This window comes from Petaurus breviceps, unplaced genomic scaffold (genome assembly GCF_028583685.1).
Source record: "Petaurus breviceps papuanus isolate PSGF00001 unplaced genomic scaffold, PetGlider_PUasm1.0 90897, whole genome shotgun sequence".
NCBI lineage: Eukaryota > Metazoa > Chordata > Mammalia > Diprotodontia > Petauridae > Petaurus > Petaurus breviceps.
This window is the reverse complement of record NW_027187374.1, coordinates 8,896,203-8,915,302: the sequence shown is the minus strand read 5'-3', so window position 1 is coordinate 8,915,302 and position 19,100 is coordinate 8,896,203. Positions and strand designations below refer to the sequence as shown.

Genomic DNA, 19,100 nt, shown 5'->3' with positions numbered 1-19,100 from the left:
CTTTTTTGACTTCTCTTAGCTGTAATACTCTCCCTATCCTTTTTAATCCTCTAAATCCTCCTAGTGATTAAAGATCTAGCTTCTGTCCTTTTTCTATGATGCTGTCCCCCATGTTGCCCTCTCTTGTCTCTGAATTTCTACATACTTAAGGCTCTATTGCTCACCTACATTGCAAATTCCTGGAAAATATGTATTTCATTTAATCAAATTTAAATAATTATGTACAAAGTCACCAGCCTCATTTTCTCCTCCAGAGCCATCTGGGTCCAGTGGACAGATATGCATCAGGATGACTGGAGATGACTGGAGATGGCCCAGGATGCAATGGGAGACCCTGGCCCTTTTAGTCTAAGGTACTTTTCAGGTTCTTGCTTTGAGTGAGGTAACACTCATTCAGAAGTTAGTCAAGGGAACCCCTCTTTAAATTAGAAAAAAAAATCAAACTGGGAGGGGAAGGCCCTCAGGGTTGCTGGCCAAAAGAGAAACAGTTACTATTTACATTCACCCTGATTCTGGAGGGCCCAAAAAAATAGCCATTAAGTGGTACTTCCTCAGACACCTACAGTTGTCTAATTTTTGAGCTGCAGAGAAAATGGGTTTAAGGTTTGGTTTTTGAGTGAAAGAAAGAAAGGAAGGAAAGAAGAAAGAAGGAAATCTAGCCAGTCCTCACTCAAGTCCAAGTCAACTGCCAATAATGTAGTCATCTCCCTGATGGTCCTCTTCCGGGAACTAAGGACAAACCCAACAAATAATTATATCCATATAGCATTTAAGTTAGAGCTGAATACTTAATTAATTGAATGATTGATACCTTGGCCATGGAGACCAAAAAAAAAAAAAAGGCAAGGAGTCGGGGCTGCAGGGGAGGGGGACAGGGGAACAAATGACTAACCAGTAAAAATAAAAGGAAACGACAACAACCAAGTGTATGTGAGAAGGATTTTGTTATCTTTCTTAGTTCAGTTTCTCAGGATCCATGGCCATGGCAATATCTAGTTTCCAGATGTTAGATAATAACTCTCAGAATAGCCCCAAGGATTCTAGATAGCAATTCTTTGAATAACACAGTCCAATTTCAACTGAGTATGGTGTGTGTGTGTGTGTTTGTGTGTGAGACATGATTGATTTTACTACACTTGTGCAGAATGATGGTATTGCTAAAGGTAACTTGTGAGCTTAATGTTGGCATGATGCTTTCTTTGTCTGTTGCCCTATAGAGCATGTGGGCACTGGCAAGTGAGTGGGGAGACCATGGGTAATGCACAGAGGAATGAATGTACCTGCCTCAATTGGCCCCCATTGAGGCTTGAGGGGATCTAGGGAGTGAACAAGCTGTGCCTGTCTCAGTTGACCCCATCCAGATTTAGCAGTAGTTATCCCCCACCCCCTTCTTTCTGGCTCCGATGAGAAGGGTGATTAGAGAATGCTGCAGGTTCTCCCATTATCAGCAACCTTTCTGAGAAGATTAGACTAGAATAAAGCTAATTATTAACCCTCTGAAGGTGTCTGCCTGTCTGACCAGATCAAAAGTGAACCTGTTAGAGGTTGGAGCCTGAATACCACAGTGCCTTTTGTGTGTTATCTGTGAAACACCAAGGAGTTTCAAGTATTAAAGAAATAAGGAATAAAATCCTGTGGTAATTTTTAAAAATCCTTGCTTATGTAGGCTTAATTATTCTTTCCATATGTTGTCTGTCCTGTAAATGTGCTCATTTCTCCTTGCTGATACTTGTTTCCTTTTCTGTAACCTGCTGTGAAACTTCCATACTAGGAATTTCCATCTCCTATGTTTCTCCTATGTGCCTGTGGTGTCAGAGGTGAGAAAGCAGTTAGAAATTCTTCATAAGGAATTTCATTTCTATTTCTTTCCTCCTCCCTGATGCTTGCTCCTTTTGTATTGCCCTAGCTGTTGAACTACTCTGTATTTTCCCAGTAATGAGTTGTCCCAAGTTTGGCCTTGCCATGAAGTTAGGGTGGGAGTATGATCTGCATCCCAAGGTATGTATGTGGGAAGGAGGGAAGAGGAATTCTTTTTCTACCCCGGTGGAGAAGATGAGAGTTCAGAGATCTGCCATGCTGATTAGTAGTGACCAGCCAAACTGAAGACTGGAATATCAGCTCCCTTCTTTCTCCTGCCATCACCTATTTTAGAGTTTCTTTCTGGAGGTGCCCAGCAGATCCTTTCTATTTTTCACTTTGCCCTCTGGTTCTAAGAAGCTTTGGCCAATCTTTATGATTTTCTGAAATATGCTTTTCAAACATTTTTTATCATAATTTTTGGATAAATAGTTCTTAGATTATCATCCTGTGACCTATTTTCAAGGTTTTTAAATATTATTTCTTAGGGTTTTTTCTTTCCATTTTTTGATTTTGTTCTGATTTGGTTTTGTATTAGTGAATCATTTTCTGAATGACTTATTCTAATTTTCAGGACATTCAGTTCTTGAGTGAGGTTTTCCACCATCTATTTGAAGATACCAGATTTTCTTGATCTTCTTTCCTCCCTTGCTTTTCTATTCTGTAAATCTTGTATCATTTTCTTGAAGTACTCCTGCATTTCCTGTGGCCCAGATTTATATTTTCCTCTAAGACTTTCCTGAATTTATTATGAGGATTGCTATTTTCTTTTGAGTCTATACCCTGGGCATCTCTTCAAGTAATATATTTCCTCATAGTGGTCAGTTTTTCTTGTTTTGCTGGAACTTCAGGGTCAAGCTCTGAAACTAAATGGTGTATACAAGGTCTTCCCAGTCCTCAGTGACAGGGTGCCAGACTAGGCCCTTCCTTTAAGGGATTCTAAGGTTCTGCATGGGTGCTCCCTTTTGTCACAGGGTTCTAGGATCTCTCATCATTGAGGCTCTTTTTTTTTTTTTTTGCCTTTTGGAGGGGGAAGGGCAGGGCAATTGGGGTTGAGTAACTTGCCCAAGGTCACACAGCTAGTAAGTGTTAAGTGCCTGAGGTCAGATTTGAATTCAGGTCCTCCTGACTCCAGGGCTGGTGATCTATTCACTGCACCACCTAGTCACCCCATAGGCTCTTTCTACCCACCATCACCACCCCCCTCTCAATTCTGGTGCTAGATTCCCACCACAAGCTTCAGGGACTGCTTGGTCTAGATTTTGTTTAGACTCATAGGGTCTTAATAAAAATGATTAATAAAAGGTTTTGTTCGGTGAAGTTTGGATTCAATCTAAAGGCCACACTTGAGGACCTAGAGAGACACATGTGGCCTTGAAACTGCAAATGACCCATCCCTGAAGTTTCTCACACATCTTGACTGTGGACCTGCTTATAATGCTCCTAGCCTGCTCCTTCCTCAGTTAGGTTTACTCAACCACTGACTAGTTTGCCCAGGGTAGGCCAGGAGTGGCATGCTGGCATGATTCAGAATATCCCAAAGTCATCTTCTTGTAGCCACTGACCTCAGGGAAGGCTCCAGATTGACTGGACATGGGCACTTCTTATGGTGCTCATGTCTGGAATTCTGGGAGTTCCCCAAAGATACCAAGAACTGCTTCTTGTGATCTATCCTCTATGTTTGACTCTTGACCTCCATAACTTATCTATCTCAACATCTTTTCAGAATTCAAGGGGTTCCTCTTTGTATACCTAGGTTGGATGGGGGTGTCTAAATGTGATTCTTTCTGTGGTGTTGTAGAGGGATCTACATCTCTAATCTCTAATCTCTGAATGGAGTGTTTGGGAATGGAGGAGAATTTGAAATCTTTTACATCCTAGAAGAACACTGCCATCTTACCAAAATCCTCCCCTCTCTCTTGTCCTCTCTCGCTTACTTTCTGCAGAGAATTTGGATTCTGAAGAGCTTCTCTCTTGTATTTTCCTGCCCCTGATTCAAGTTATGGTGACATCTTACATTTGGCAAGGGACACAAATGCTTCCTAGGAGAACTTGAGTCTAGACCTCAGCTCCTGGATTCCCTATTGGCTTGTGTTTCTTTCCTTGATCATAGATTACTAAAGAGTGATCCCAAGATGTCTGTTTCTAGGATTAAAGGCAACTGTATAAGTTTGAGAGGTTAGGAGTTCCTGAATTTTACAGTTAGGGCTGATTGGCCTCAGTGTGTTTTGCAGTTACATTCAGAGGAGATGACCATCAACAGGAAGATAAGGCCAATCCATGCTCTCGTTTGCTCAAAAATATAGAACTTGATAAAGTTGTTCACATTACACAGACACACGATGAAATGTCCATTCAGCAGTGCTACAAAAATCATTTTTTCATGTATTGACCCCCTAAGAGAATGAGAAGGGAGTTACAGGTTATCACTTCATGTTTTAAGGCTTTGTTAATGTATATTATGAATCTCTTGTGTTTTATGTGTTTCTTTAGCAGACCTGATCTACATTGCATATACTCCCTTTTGAGCATACCCTAGACATGAATCAACTCTAACATTTTTAAAGTAATGATCCCCAGAATTCCATAGTTGGGGTATCAAGAGTCAGAAAGTGAAAAACTAGCTTGACCCTTCTCTTTAGGGCCATGCTCTCCCAAGACTTATTTGCACCTGGGCCTTGGGACCCCTTAGTGGGAAAGGGCACCTCACAGAAGGCCAGCACCAGTGTGTTGTTAGGGTGTGTGTGTGTGTGTGTGTACACATTAGAGTGGCATTATACTGTGGTGAATATATTGCTAGTGTTGGCCTCAGGAAAAATTTAGTCTAAATCTTACCTCAAATACTTTGAGTATGGAAGCATAACCTATACTCTCTGAACCTCAGACAATTCTACAAGGCCATATGTGATAGATGACAGCTACATGCCCCAGTGCAAGGAGTTTCCACATTGATGAAGTTATAAGCCCTTGAAACATTCACATACACATATATGTAGGTATGTGTGTATATACATATATATGTGCACACATACATAGAAAGATCTATTTACACAACATATATATGTATATTATTGTGATTAAACAGAAACTTTACTCCAAGCTTGGAATTAAATCTATATCAAATTTAGAAGTCCTCCATACATCCACTAATTTGCTGTGGGAGCTTTCTTCTTTAGGAATTGCCTTTATATGTTAACAGTATAGAAGAATGGAAAGATGTATGGGGATATTAAATACTTTCCTACTACTATTTGTAACAGCTCAGTTAAATATCTGCTATGTGAATGACTTTGCTTATATGAGAATAAGTTAATGTTTATCTAGATTGAACCAGAAGATATGAATAGGTTTTGGAAAAATGTAGCTTGCACTTATCAGAAAGAAATCCCTGGCCTTCTAGTATGATATGAGTTGTATGATTCCATTACTATATAAGCATGCATTGATAATAAGTAGCTAGTATTAAAGGCGATGCATAATGATGCCCACTTGATGCATACTCACCTCCTGACCTCATCTAGCTTTACAACTTTATAAACAGTGGGTGTGCCGGATTGAAGGGCAAAAGACATTTTTGCAATTAAACAATAACACTTTCCCCCCCTAATTTCTGCATCATTGTATAGAACCTTAGACTTTTTCTTTCCACCAGAAGAATACACTATTCAAGGGAGTTTTATCTCTATCAAAGGTTTGACTCACAGTTGTAAGAAAATGATAGCCCCATCAAAGTGTTCTTAAGTCAACCGAGGTTTTCTGAGGTTCAGAGAGTATAGGTTATGCTTAAGTATTTTACTTATACAGAAAGTCAACTATGGCCCTAAATTGCCCTGACACTGAGTTTCAAGTCTCTGTCTCTGTCTCTCTCTGCCTCTCTCCCTCTCTCCTTCTCTGTCTAGCAATCTATCACCCATCCATCCATTCATTTATTTATTCATATGTATAAGGCTTTGTACATATTTGTTAGATTCTGGGGAAACAGATGGATGCAACACAAATCTGACTCTCACATTTCTATATAATTTAATGGGAGTAGAAAACCATATATATATATACATAAGTGTATATATATATATAACATATATATAATTGTTTTATAAGGAGATTATGATAAGGACAAAGAAAGTCAAGGTGCTATGAAAAAAATTTAAATTATAGTACACTTCAAGGTAGCCTTATATAGTTGAAAGAAAATTGGATTTCTGGTCAGAGGACCCGATTTCAAGTCCAGTCTTACTCTGTGTGATATTGGGTAACCCACTAACTTCACAACCTCATTTTCTTCACATTGGCTAGATGACCTCCAAATTAATTTTCAGCTTGCAATCTATGATTCAAGTTGCTTAAAATCATACTCAAGACAAAAGATAAAAATCTTAGCTTTTAAAAAGACAGAATCCAAGCGAAACAATAATTTGAAGGTAAGAAATCACTTTCATCTAGACTAGAGGTTTTTTTTTTTTTAAGCAGTTGGGGTTAAGTAACTTGCTCAAGGTTACACGGCCAGTTATTTCTGGGTGTGGTGCTAAGTATCTGAGCCCAGATTCGATCCCAGGTCTCCCAACTCTGGGGCCGGTGCTCTTACTCCTTGCGCCACCTGGCCGCCCCTAGATTAGAGGTTTAATGGTAAAGTTCATAGGATCATAGATCTGGAAGGAACCTCAGAAGTCATTGAGTCCAACCTCCTTATTTTACAGATAAGGAAAATGAGGCCCAGAAATGTCAAGTGACTTGACTAGAATGACATAGCTTGTGATAGTAATAGCTAATATTTATGTAGTATTTTAAGATTTGTAGATCATTTTACCTAAGTTATCTTATTTAATCTTCACAACGACCCTGTGGGTTTGTTGTTCAGTCATTTCAGTCATGTTGAACTCTTCATGACCCTATTTGGGGTTTTCTTGGCAAAGCTATTGGATTGGTTTGCTCATTTTACAGAAGAAGAAACTGAAACAGAGTTAAGTGACTTGCCCAGGGTCACACAGTTAGTAAGTGTCTCAGACTGGATTTGAGCTGAGGTCTTTCTAACTACAATCCCAGCAATATATCCACTGCCCTACCTAGTTACTCCTAACCCTGTGGGAGGTGGTCACTATTATTTTCCCCTTTTGTAGATAAGGAAATTGAGGCCCAGAGAGTGAGTTTTATGGCTTGCTCAGGGTCTCATAGACAGTAAGTGTCAGAGGCAGTATGCAGATCCAGGCTTTGAAGATTCCAAGTCCCACAGGATGTCCAGTATAACAGGCCACTTCTAAAATTTCTGTTGTCAGAAGTTGGACCTTGAAGAAATAGAAAGACTTCAGTATGTGGCAATTTTGGGAATGAGGACTGATTGAGATTGAGCAAAAGCATGAATACAGAAGAGAGCAGGATGAGATGGGGTGGAGTCCAATTTGTCTGGACTATAGATCACGTTAAGGGGAAGAGATAAGACAGGAGAGACTGATCAGAGTCAGTGGGTGGAGGCTTTAATCCTCAATTTGGATAGCAATGAAGACCCATAGAAAGTGTTCAAGTATACAATCAGGGTGGAGCATCAAGAAAGCTTAAAATGACTTAGATCAGAGAAGATAATGAGTTCCATTCTAGACCACCTGAGTTTGAGGTACTGATGGGAAAATCTAGGCAGAAATTTCTAATAGCATTTGGAAATATGGGAGTTGAACTCTGGGAAGGAAATCTATACATTTGATAGTCATCTACATAAAAATGATAATTAAATTGAAACTGTGGGAGTGAATAGGATTAATGAAGGACAAAGTGTAGAGACAGATAAAGGGAGAAGACTATCTTCAAGGAACACCTCTGCTTAACTAGTGAATGATGAAGAGACAGTGAAGAAGCAGACAGACAAGAAGAGAATCATAAAAATAGATATCAGAGAAGCAGTGTGATACAGTGGGGAAGTAGGCGGCACTAAAGGGCATGGGTTGACATCACAGCTCCCCTACTTTCTAGCTGCATGACGGTTAAATAATTTGAGCTCTCTGGGACTTATTTTCCTGATTTATAGATTAGGGCTATTGGACTAAATTATAATTCTCAACTGAGAGGAGGAGAGGGTGGTCAGTAGTGCCAAACTACTGCAGATTATAAGAAATACAGAAATGGCTGGGTGGTAAAGAAGTGGACACAGAAAATATAGGCAACTTTAGAAATCTGACTTCTTAGAAGACAGCAAATGAGAGTGAGAATATATCAGGTCAAGGTCATATGTCTTAGAAGAGGGGAAAGCTAAGCATGTTTATAGTCTGAGGCAAATGAGACAGTAGAGAGTGGGAGACTGATTTTGTCTTAAAGTTGATCTTCAGACCATTTTGCAGGATGAATTAAACTGAACTCCTTTTCCCTGCCTATCAAACTCAATATTCCATGCAAACATCTTTCCCAAGCAATCCTGAGCATTGGTAGGACATGTGATACAAACCGCAGTCCTTTGATTTGGAAGCCAGTGCTCTGTACCCTTCTTCCTTCCTCCCCTTAATTCCTCCTTTCTTGCCTACCTCCACAGTCTTTGTTAAAATGTGTTGTCCTGGTTTCCTTCCTTGTCAAGGCACCAGTGGCATTATGTATGACTCTTTGGAATTTCTGTCCTATGCAAAAGAGTGTACCTTCTTTGCCACACCTGTAGACAGGTGTTGGATTGAGGAATTTCAGGAAACATCCTGGTTATAAAGTCTGGCATCCCTGTATGGAGAAGGGAAGCTTCACTTCACTGGAACCTGAGGATGACACATGGGATGGTTTGAAACAAGTATGTTCTAACATTATTTTTTGTTTCTGGCTTAGTTCAGACCCAGAATGGGAAAGTTGTCCTCTTTCTGTAGAGTGAACAGTATTTAGCCTTGAGGCTTCTAATTACGCAAAATGATCTATTCACTTGATGAACTGATTCTAGGAGTATCATGTTATTTCTTGCTCAGGAAACTGTTTAGTATGAATGTAATTATTCATAAGAGAAAACAAGAACAAATCATTTTTTAATCTTATTGTCTTTCTATTCTTGCTCATCCTCAACTTCAAAAGAGAAGCTGGCTAAGGGAAAATATCCAGACATGAAAGGTAAATGCTTTTACTTATATCTTAAAGGGACATTGATTAGATTTTTTTCATTATATACATTGTTATTATCAATAATATTCTCATCTGTGTATATTATAAATAGTATGTGACATAAGGAACAAGTTGTAAGTTACCTCCCATGTACTATATAGTATTAGTTTAGAGTTTAGCACATGGTGTAGTGGAGGGTATAGAAGAACTAAATCAGAAGGCCTGGGTATGAATCCTGTCTTTGCTTCTAAAGACTTGTGCGACCCTGGGTAAGTACCTGCATCTCAAGGACCTCAAGATCTTCAAAATTCCTCTCAGCTGTAAATCCTATAAACTTATGTTTGAATTGATATTTGTCTGAGGTAATTACTCTGTATTACTATCATTAGTATAGAGATGATTTATCATATTAAGAATGACCTAGTTTTAAAATTAGAATTTGGTATATAAGGCATCTCTGTTTATGTTGAGAGTGCTGATGTGTCTCCTAGAATTGCTTTTATTCTATGACTCAGAAAAAGTTGAATAAATGTTACGTATAGCCCAAGATAATTATAGACTTTGGGAAACAAAAGCATGCAAAAAGCAGTAAGTGCTTGGACATTTTTTATCTTTTCCTTTTTATTATTTTGGGCTTCTAATCCTGTTGCTTACCACAGTGGTACTGTGGGAAACTCACTGTAATTTCCCAGGTTGGTTGGTTGTTCTTACTGTTTTGAGAAAGAGGAAGATTTTCACTGACCAACCATACGTATGAAGAGTCATTGATTCCACATCTTATTAAATAGACACATGATTAGCTTTACTGCACATCATCCCCAACATGGTCATTCTGGCTTACCTGAGGTGTTTTTTGTTTTGTTTTGTTGTTGGTGGTGGTTGTTTGTTTGTTTTTGCTTTTTGGAGGAGGAAAGTAGGGCAATTGGTGTTGTGACTTGCCCAAGATCACACAGCTAGTTTTTTGTGTTAAGTGTCTGAGACCAGATTTGAACTCAGGTCCTCCTGACTCCAGGGCCAGTGCTCTATTCACTGTGCCACCTAGCCATCCCCTGTTTGTTTGTTTTTAAATAAGAAGGCAACATAGCAAGCATTTATTGAGAATCTACTATTTTCACTATAGGTTTTGAGCAATTAGACTATGCTTTTTCTGGCATATCTATTTCTATCCCTGAATACTTCTTTACAATTCTGTATAATGACTATACTTTTTATAATGTTGCTCAAAATCAAGTCTTACTGGCTCATCTGAAAACACTGTTCTAATAACATTTATGCTTGCTAGATTATTAACCATCTGGACAATAATTGTCCTCTGAAGAAAATTCCCACAGAATCAAAATAGGAGAAATAATTCTTGCTAACAAAGTAAGTTGAAACAAAAATTATGTTTTACCTCTATTAATCTATCCATCCAAATTAGTGTCATTTGAAAGAGGCTTCAAGACCTCCACGAGTAGGCAATGACTTGGTTTACTTCTTGGGAAAAAATACACACACACACATACACGTGTGTGCGTATGTGCGTGTGTGTGCATGTGTGTATGTGTGTGTGTAGCAACTGAGTGAAATAGTAAGAAAAGAGAGTTCTGTCCACAGTGGCCATATCTCTGTGATCTTTAACACATCCCTAAACCTACCAGTGCTTTAATTTCCTTTCTGTAAACTGGAATAATAATCCACATGCTCATTGATTCCCCTAAAGAAAATCCACCAAACATTCCACACAAGGGATTATTGATGTAGAAGTCATTAAACTGTAGCCAAAGAAATAATCTCATTTCAGTCTCTCTTTCCTAGTGATTGAATGGATCCCTCAAGTAGCTTCAAACAAGACCCAAGTCAACACTGTGCTGCAGCACTTGACTAAGAATTTCATAGAAGGAAAGAACCATACTAACTCTACCAAAGCCTTGAAATTTCCAGATGGGACAAGTGCCGCTTGGTATATCCTCACCATCTTTGGTATCTATGGCATTATATTCTTCTTTTTGTTGGCCAGCAATATCCTCCAGAATGAAAATCACTTGGAAGATATTTATTATCCAAATCTCACAAACAAGCTAAGAAAAAGCTCCAAGATAAAAGCACTAAAAACAGTTCATTAGATTTGAATTTGTCAAGTCCTGAAATAAATCAAAACCATGAGTTGAAGAATAAAGCATCTTTAATTGAGATAACAGGGCAGTAAACCTGCCACCCTGGTAGATGTCACATGAGTACAAAGTACAATGGATTTCCCAATTCCAAGACCCAGGCAAAAGCTTCTTATACCTTTAAGGGGAGACAGTATGAGGTAGCAAAACTTGGTCATGAGACTCCAGTGGCCCTTGGCAATCTAAGCAAGTAAAACCACTTCATTCTGGCTGTTTTGCCCATCATGCCATGAATCCCAGTAGGAAGGGCCAAGGAAGGAGAAGCTGAGATCCAACTTAAGCTAGGTTCCTTTAAAAGGTAAAATCTCTGGGTGGAGGAAGTTAGGATGTGGTTCAGCTCAAACTAATCAAGAATAAATATCTTAAGGATATTTGTCTATTTCTAAGGACATAATATGGAATGTAAGGATATTCCTGAAATTCTGACATTAGTAAGATAATTAAGGGAGTGGCAAATAACATTTGGTATTAACAATTTTCTGTTATTAACAATTATATTGTGAATTTTCTGTCATTTCCCCTTCTGATTCTGAGAAGGCAGAGTCTTCTCATTCAATCACTAACTGGCATGACACTCAATAATATGGGGAAAGGAGAGAGAAAGATTAATCAACACATTGACAAAAGCTTGGTGGGCGCAGATTTCAACAAGCAAGCAGAACAAATACAGAACAGAGGAATATAGGGAAGAAGTAAAAAGGGAAGGGTCTGTTTCATCAGAAGCAAAAAGGGAAGGGTGGTTCACTCCCATTTGTCCATTTCATCAGTCCATCATATCCTAGGACTCTGACATCTCATAAAGTTACCTGGTTTCTGACATCTCCTAAGGTTGTCCTCTGATCTGGGTGGTGTTTCAGATCAGCTTCTTAGAAGATTTGCTTCTCCAGTTTAGGTCACCTGCAGATATTCCTCTTTCTGCTAAAATCTCTTATAGAATATATATCTTAATACAATTCAAATTTGCTTTGTCAGCAATCAGGTCAAGTACAGAGAGCTAGCACAAACCTTATAGGTCTGATAAGAACATCAAATTAGAAAATTCTAGATTAGAGAATTTACATTTTTCCATACTCCTTGCTACTCCTATCCTTATCTCAACTAGATAGTTGGACACAACCCACAACAGACTGAAAGGAGAATCTAAAAGGAATCTATGAGAATCTGATTTGTAGAATTTGTCCGTTTAATTATGAATTTGATATCTGCCAACATAGTTATGTAGGCTAAGGTGCCTTTTAAATTGGCATAGACTCCACAATCATTTAACTTCTAGTGTTCATCTATTTCTTTAATCATCTCAAATTCAATTTCTAGAAAAGGAAGGAGCTTCAGTTTATCACATATATTTGCCTCGTGATGTGGGTTAGAACATTGTTGTGTTAATATACTTAGGAAATTCAAATACAAACTGAAAAGTCAGATAATTCTGAACCGAATTCTTATGTTTGACATATATAATTATTTGATTTTGTTAATGACAAATCCAATGTGCTCTGCACTCATGGGACATATGCCAGGGTGGCAGGTTTGCTAACCTGTTATCTCAGTTGAAGACACTTTATTCCTCAACTCATGGCTTTGATTTATTTCAGGACTTGACAAATAATAGTGACATTCTAGAGCAAATCGAGGTGAACCTAGTGTAGAACATAAAGGAGAGAGACAGAAGATCCCCAAGAATAAATTTGGAAGTGGATTTTATTACCTTGGGACTGCCTGGGGTCACATACCCAGATCAGATAGTGAGTTGGCATGGACAATGTGCCAGTTTTTAAAGAGATTACAATAGTCAGGTTATGGAAGCTGAAACTACAATCAGTGATTGGTCAGTGTATATTTGAATTTTCCCATGCCCCTGAAGTTTTTCCCTAGGCTGAGGGACAGGGAACCCAGAATGGGTGGAGATGGGGAACACCTAGTAGGGGGTGGGGGGGTGGCTCAGGTGATGGGGAAGAATGGAGCAGGGATTTTACCCTAGGCTGAAACTCCCACCCATGGATCAATTAGGGGAGGGAAGGGTGAAGTTGTGCTGAAATACCTGCTCACAGATCAATTAGGGGAAGGGAAAGGTGGAGTTGTGCTGAAATGCCTGCTCACAGATCAATTAGGGGAAGGGAAAGGTGGAGTTGTGCTCAACCCTAGGACCAAAGCAGGGAAACAACCCTAAACTGAAAGATGACCAAGAAATCAGAGACAAGCATTATTTAGCTCACTCGAGTGTTGGTCATTTCTGGGAAGATGTGACTTCAAGCTAAGGGACTGTCTATTTGAGATGATTAAACAAACCTTGGGGAATGGAAGCAGAATGGTGGTGTTGCTTTGTCCTCCATCCATGGAGGACAGCTATCTGGTGGAAGTAGGGGAAACACTGTTTCAAAGATGTGTCAGAGAACGAGGAGAAGTGACCTATTCAATGTTCTTTAAAAAGCCCTCTCTGTCTCTCTTCCTTTGCGTCAATGTGTGACAAGTAGCTTTCCCTTCTTGGGCTTCCCATGAGGGATGGAAAATGAACTACCCTTCCCCAACTCCAGCAGAAATAGTGAATTGAAATCACATGGCAGATGCCACTTGTGCTGGCTTAGACAAACCTATACCTGAACTTCTAAACTCTTGCTGCCTCTTTTGTTATACATTCTTTCCCTTGTGATCAAGCAGTTCTTTTGAGATTCAGGCAACCCTGAAGGCAATATTGTTAGTCTGAGAGGCCCCAAGATCCAAGGTCCCTCAGGAAGAGCTGACTGGCATAGGAAGAAATTCTGCATCAGAGAGGGTAAGCATGGACAAGGGGAAGATTTCCTCTCTTGTCTAGGCTTCTCAGAAGGCATGAACCTTAAAGGATTTACTCAGATGGTGCAGAGCCAAGATAAAATGTAATTTGTTTATTCAACAATCTCACAAACTGCATCATGTTTTGGTGTTAAATCTTAACCTCCTGGAAGAAGGTTACAAGACAAGTTCGGTTATAACTGCTGGTGCTTGTTTAACTCTTTTGTCAACATGTGCCTGTAAGTCTTTGCGTTTTTAGCCTTTCTTATGTAGAGGAAATAAAATAAGTGTCCTATACTGGATCTATATTGTACATTGAGTACCTTTCTACACCCCCCCCATCTTACTCCTAGGAGACATTATGTTGGGGTTTAGGTTCTGCCCACCCAGGGACTCCAAAAACTGTTGTGGTTTCATGATATGTTGTGGTGGAACTGTCTCAAAGAATTCAGAGTCAGAGCACCTCCAATCCAAGTACAGACATTTATTGAGATTGACACCTCTCATGAAGTGGACTAAGTTCCAAGAGGAACCAGCAACTTCAGAGAAAGCAAGATGGATTTTTATAGGGTAAAGATGCAATTACACAATTTAAAAAGCCCTCTCTGTCTCTCTTCCTTTGAGTCAATGTGTGACAAGTAGCTTTCCCTACTTGGGCTTCCCATGAGGGATGGAAAATGAACTGCCCTTCCCCAACTCCAATTATGAATATTAAAAAGGCATGAGGGGGTTGTTAAGGGATTAGGTAATAGGGGAGGGGTCCCAGCCCCAGTGGAACCGTGCATCCAATTACCCACAATGCATACAGAAAAAACCATTGTGGGGTTGTATGTATGATAATGATATTTTAATAAGCCTCTCTATGTCATAAGTTTATACTCTAGGTCAGTTCTTTACTCTTACTGCACAGGTGCCTACTTAGGGAAAGTCCCTTTTATTATTTTGGGGTTCACATCCTGCTTCGGCATCCTGGCAGTGCTGCTTTCTAATTGACTGACTATTGTGGTCCTGTCTGTGACTAGATGGATGTGGTTGTGATTGAGTGCAAGGACCTGCACTCAGCAAACAGCAAGCACCTGCTGTTGGAAATCTGAGGAATGGGTCTGAGGGCAGTGGCTAGCTAGAGGCAGTGGCTGGGATCCCATCACATGGACATGCCTGCTATTTCTGTGAGAAATATGAGTTCATGGACATACCTGTTGTTCTAGTGATCAGTGAAGCATATATGAGGAAGCTAGGATATTGGGGGGGGTGATGCATAGGGGCAGTGGGTCTGTTGTTCAGTGGGGCCTATAAAGAAGTTAGAATATTGGGGCTGGGGGCAGCTTTATTAGGATTCCATCAATTAAACATGAACCAAATCTAAGCTTTAAGAAACTTTCCTCAGGACTTGGAGGTAGAGGTATATGTAAAAAGTCAAAGAGGCAAAGAAAAATGCCTAGCTTCTCTATATATAGAGATCCAGGACTTGGGGGAGGGGGGGAAGATTGTGGTCAGGAAAGGGGAGAGGGTATTTCCAGGACTGGGAGGATCCCCTGAAGGGATAGAGGAGTAAGCACCCTAGCCACCTAGAATTCCTCCCCCCCCCCCCAAGTCTTCCTGTTTCATTTGTATAGGAAACTTCCGAATAAGGAGACTCCCTCTCCCCATGCTGTTTGGCACCTTCCCCTCAACTTGGAGTCAGAGAGTTGTCTGAGCCACTGCACTGAGCCTGTATAATTAGCTATTCTTGGTAATATCATAATTATCAGCTGACAACTCCTTGAAATAGGGAGGGAAGGGGATAATAATTGCTCCTTCTCTGCTTAGCTAGAACAACAAGTTTTGAAAAAAAAATAGCTAGCAAAGAGTCATAGATGGATATGATGGTAGCTTTCTATTGTTAATAGGGTTGGACCTTACTGATTCAAAACTAGTTTATCCATTGGAATGTAGGCACAAGCCCTGGACCTCAGGTCTAGCATAGAATTATCCTCAGGAGGTGATAAAAATAGTTTGTAGAGACACTAGGAAGAAGTTGTTTACCACTGGGGAAGATTTTCATTCCGAGACTTGAGTCTGCCTTTTCTAACATACCTCTTCCTCATGGTCTGTCACAGGGAAGACTGCCCTCTTCACCCAGGGAAGAGAATAAATTCCTGTTTCTATCCTAAGAGATCTCCGTGTTCTTGATTAAATTTTGGATGAAGTTTTTCATCACAAACAAGGTTATTCAGGTTGGGAGTAAGTAAGTAGTAAATAAATAAAGAGATGACAAGAGATCACCCTTGATAAGTTCAGATCACTAGTTATGACCAAATAGCACTGTGGGGTTTTGAAAGAAATAGATGATGTTATTGCTAAATCACTGTCAGTGATGTCTGAAACAAACTGGTGAGTATAGGAGAGGTACCATAGAATTGGAGAAGGGCAAAAATTGTGAGTTTTTTTAAAAGAGAGGGAAAAAGGGAGAATCTAAAAATTATATGGGAATGAGCTTAACTTTGACTCCTGGTGAAATTCCAGAATGTACTGTTATTAGAGGGATTATCATTGAACATCTAGAAAATGAAGTAGTGATGACAAAACACATCACTTGGCTTCATCAGTTCAATGTTTGACTAACCACGCTTTCTTCTTTTGACAGAATTATACTGGTCAGAAGATTAGAGGAATTGTGTTAAGTATGGTATAGTTTACTTAAATATCCACAAAACATTTTACAAAATCTTTCATGTGATCCTTGTGAATAACACAGAAAGATATGAGTTTGATGAGACTAGATTCAGAACTGGATGAGTGATTTTTTTGTTTGGCTAATTTTTAAGTTATGTCTGTCTCTTTGTGACCCCATTTTGGGGTTTTCTTGGCAAAGATACTGGAGTGGTTTTCCATTCCCTTCTCCAGCTCATTTTACCGATGAGGAAACTGAGATAAACAGGGTTAAGGAACTTGCCCAGGGTCACACAGCTAGTAAGTGTCTGAGGCTGGATTTGAACTCAGGAAGATGAGTCTTCCTGACTCTAGGCCTGGCACTCTGTCCACTTCACTACCTAGCCTCCAGAACAGTGCAGTGTTTAAGTTTGCTTAGAGTACAGGGTATAGGAAGGGGAATAGTATAAATAAGAACAGAAAGAGAGACTAGTGTCTTCTTCCTTTGTGGTGGCGAAACCATTATACTTTGCTTTTCAGTTCTTCTCTTAAGATGTCATTCATAGGAATTATTTTGATAGCATTGTGAGGAGACAATTACTCCAATATTTATTGTATAGACCCCTAAATGCCAAACAAAACACTTCTGCTTAGCAAAAGTTAGTACCCACTGAAGAACCTACCCCTAGAACCTACCCAACTGGAATATTTCTTTTATGTCTTTTGTTTTCATATCAAAGTCATTTTGGATATGGCATCCCACCACATGCTAAATAGGTAGGTTTTTCTTTTCTTTTTAGGAGTGACATGTATAGATATGAATCTATGCATAAGATTATTTTGAGTGATAAAAAGTATATAGAGGAGCAGAGGCAAGAAAATTTACTAGGAAATTACAACAATAATACATATGGACAGTGATGATGGCCTGCACTGAGTTGATAGCAGGGAGAGGAGACAGGAAAGGCTGAATGTAAGAGATGTCAGAGGCTGGACTGACAGAACATGGTAACTAAGTGCTTAAGGGAGATAATGATGCCCCAATTTCAAACATGGTAGTAGGGATAAATCGTAGGCCTCCTCCATAATAAATTTAAGAGAAGCAGGGATTTGGAAAAAAGATAAGCTTGGCTTTGGACACGTTGAATTTTAAAGCTTGGGGGATATCCAGGTAAGGAGACATTCTATTGAAACTCTGAAAACAATGGTGTGTGATTCTTGGAAATGACCCAGCAGTCATAAAAGCCATTATGAGGTCATCATAATCCTACACTTGCCAGTCTCTGCAGATGTAACCATGCAAGCTTTCTCAAACACTTAAGAAACCACCATGCTTCGCTTTGCAAATCCTCTCTTAAGACATGTCATTCACAGGAGCCATTTTGACAGCATTGTGAGGAGGCAATGTCTCCAGTATATAAAAAGTCTAAGAAGCCTACAATCTGACGGATTTAAAACCATCTTTTTAGGGGAAACAGATATACCTGAACATCTTGTCACAGGAGAAAACCTGGGTAATGAAAACTTCACACATAACCCAACATGGAGTGTTGTACATGGTGGAAGCAGTCAAGGATGGGTTCCTTGGAAATACCGAATGTTCTTGAGGGATGAGCTATGTAACAGACAGGAAGAGGGTCTTTTCCTTGAATTCTGCAGTGTGGTGAAACAGACCTATGGAAAATGTGTCATTGTGGTCAGAGAGAAAAAACAGATAAATGAAAGAAGGCAGAATGAAGTCATAGAGCGCAAAGAAGCTCAACCTTATACTTCATCAGTTATTAATTTAACAAGCGTTTCATGTTGTCTGGAGGTAGCCAAAGCTATGGGTCATGAGCTTCTTCCTCTTCCATCCCCTTACAATTACCTAAATCCTTTAGATACTGCTTGGTCTTCTCTGAAATGGTTTATCATCAACAACAGGAAGGAATTTAGTTTGCAGTCCATTGACAACATCTATTCTTATCAGTATATACTTTTCAGTGATTTGATTGGGAAAGGAATTGAGAGGATGACACCAACCAAATGGAAAACAGTCATTAACAAAGTCCGAAGGTGGGAAAATTACTATCTTGGTAAATGCTCTTGAAGAAAATCTCCCCAGCGGGAGCTGCCCTCCTCCACTGCAGGGACAGTCTTTAACTACTAGATTCTTTGCTCTTTTTACCTTCTACATTGCCCTGGGCCATTTTCATTCTATTAGACTGCTAATACTGGTAGAGTTCTCTGAGCTTGGTGGTGGTATCATCATCAACATATCATTAAATCAATTCAATACTTCAACAAGGGAGGAAAAAAATGTGAATGTTTGGTTGGCTGACCACTGTAACTTTAAATCTTTACAACTGGCATGTGTGGTAAGTTCACTGGGGAAAAGAAGAGATAAACTCACACACAGTCAACTTTAACTACACTTTTCTTCCTTCCTTCTTTTTTTTTGCTTTTTGGAGGGGGGAAGGCAGGGCAATTGGGTTTAAGTGACTTGCCCAAGGTCACATGGCTAGTAAGTTTTAAGTGTCTGAGGTCACATTTGAACTCAGGTCCTCCTGACTCCAGGGCTCGTGTTCTATTCACTGTACCACCTAGCCGCCCCTCTTTCTTTCTTCCTTCCTTCCTTCCTTCTTCTTTTCTTTCTTT

General features: G+C 39.6%; 2 protein-coding genes across 3 annotated transcripts; both read left to right on the top strand.

Moving 5' to 3' along the window:
- The first annotated feature begins 264 nt into the window (after positions 1 to 264).
- Positions 265 to 11,047, top strand: SMIM34 (small integral membrane protein 34). Of its 2 annotated transcripts, XM_069074804.1 has the most exons (3): positions 265 to 353; positions 8,887 to 8,922; positions 10,711 to 11,047. In XM_069074804.1, the coding sequence occupies exons 2-3, from the start codon at positions 8,916 to 8,918 to the stop codon at positions 11,016 to 11,018; spliced, it is 315 nt and encodes a 104-aa protein (XP_068930905.1). In that variant the 5' UTR covers positions 265 to 353; positions 8,887 to 8,915; the 3' UTR covers positions 11,019 to 11,047. The 2 variants fall into 2 exon arrangements, with proteins under 2 accessions (XP_068930905.1, XP_068930904.1); XM_069074803.1 differs by lacking the exon at positions 265 to 353 and having other exon boundaries at positions 8,328 to 8,922.
- A 5,791-nt stretch (positions 11,048 to 16,838) lies between these two features.
- On the top strand, positions 16,839 to 18,859 carry CUNH21orf140 (chromosome unknown C21orf140 homolog). The gene has a single exon (XM_069074802.1). The coding sequence runs from the start codon at positions 17,794 to 17,796 to the stop codon at positions 18,550 to 18,552; it is 759 nt and encodes a 252-aa protein (XP_068930903.1). The 5' UTR covers positions 16,839 to 17,793; the 3' UTR covers positions 18,553 to 18,859.
- The last annotated feature ends 241 nt before the right edge of the window (positions 18,860 to 19,100 follow it).

Excerpts from the sequence above, each read along its gene's own strand:
- CUNH21orf140 (XM_069074802.1), top strand. The coding sequence starts at position 17,794 with ATGCTTCGCTTTGCAAATCCTCTCTTAAGACATGTCATTCACAGGAGC.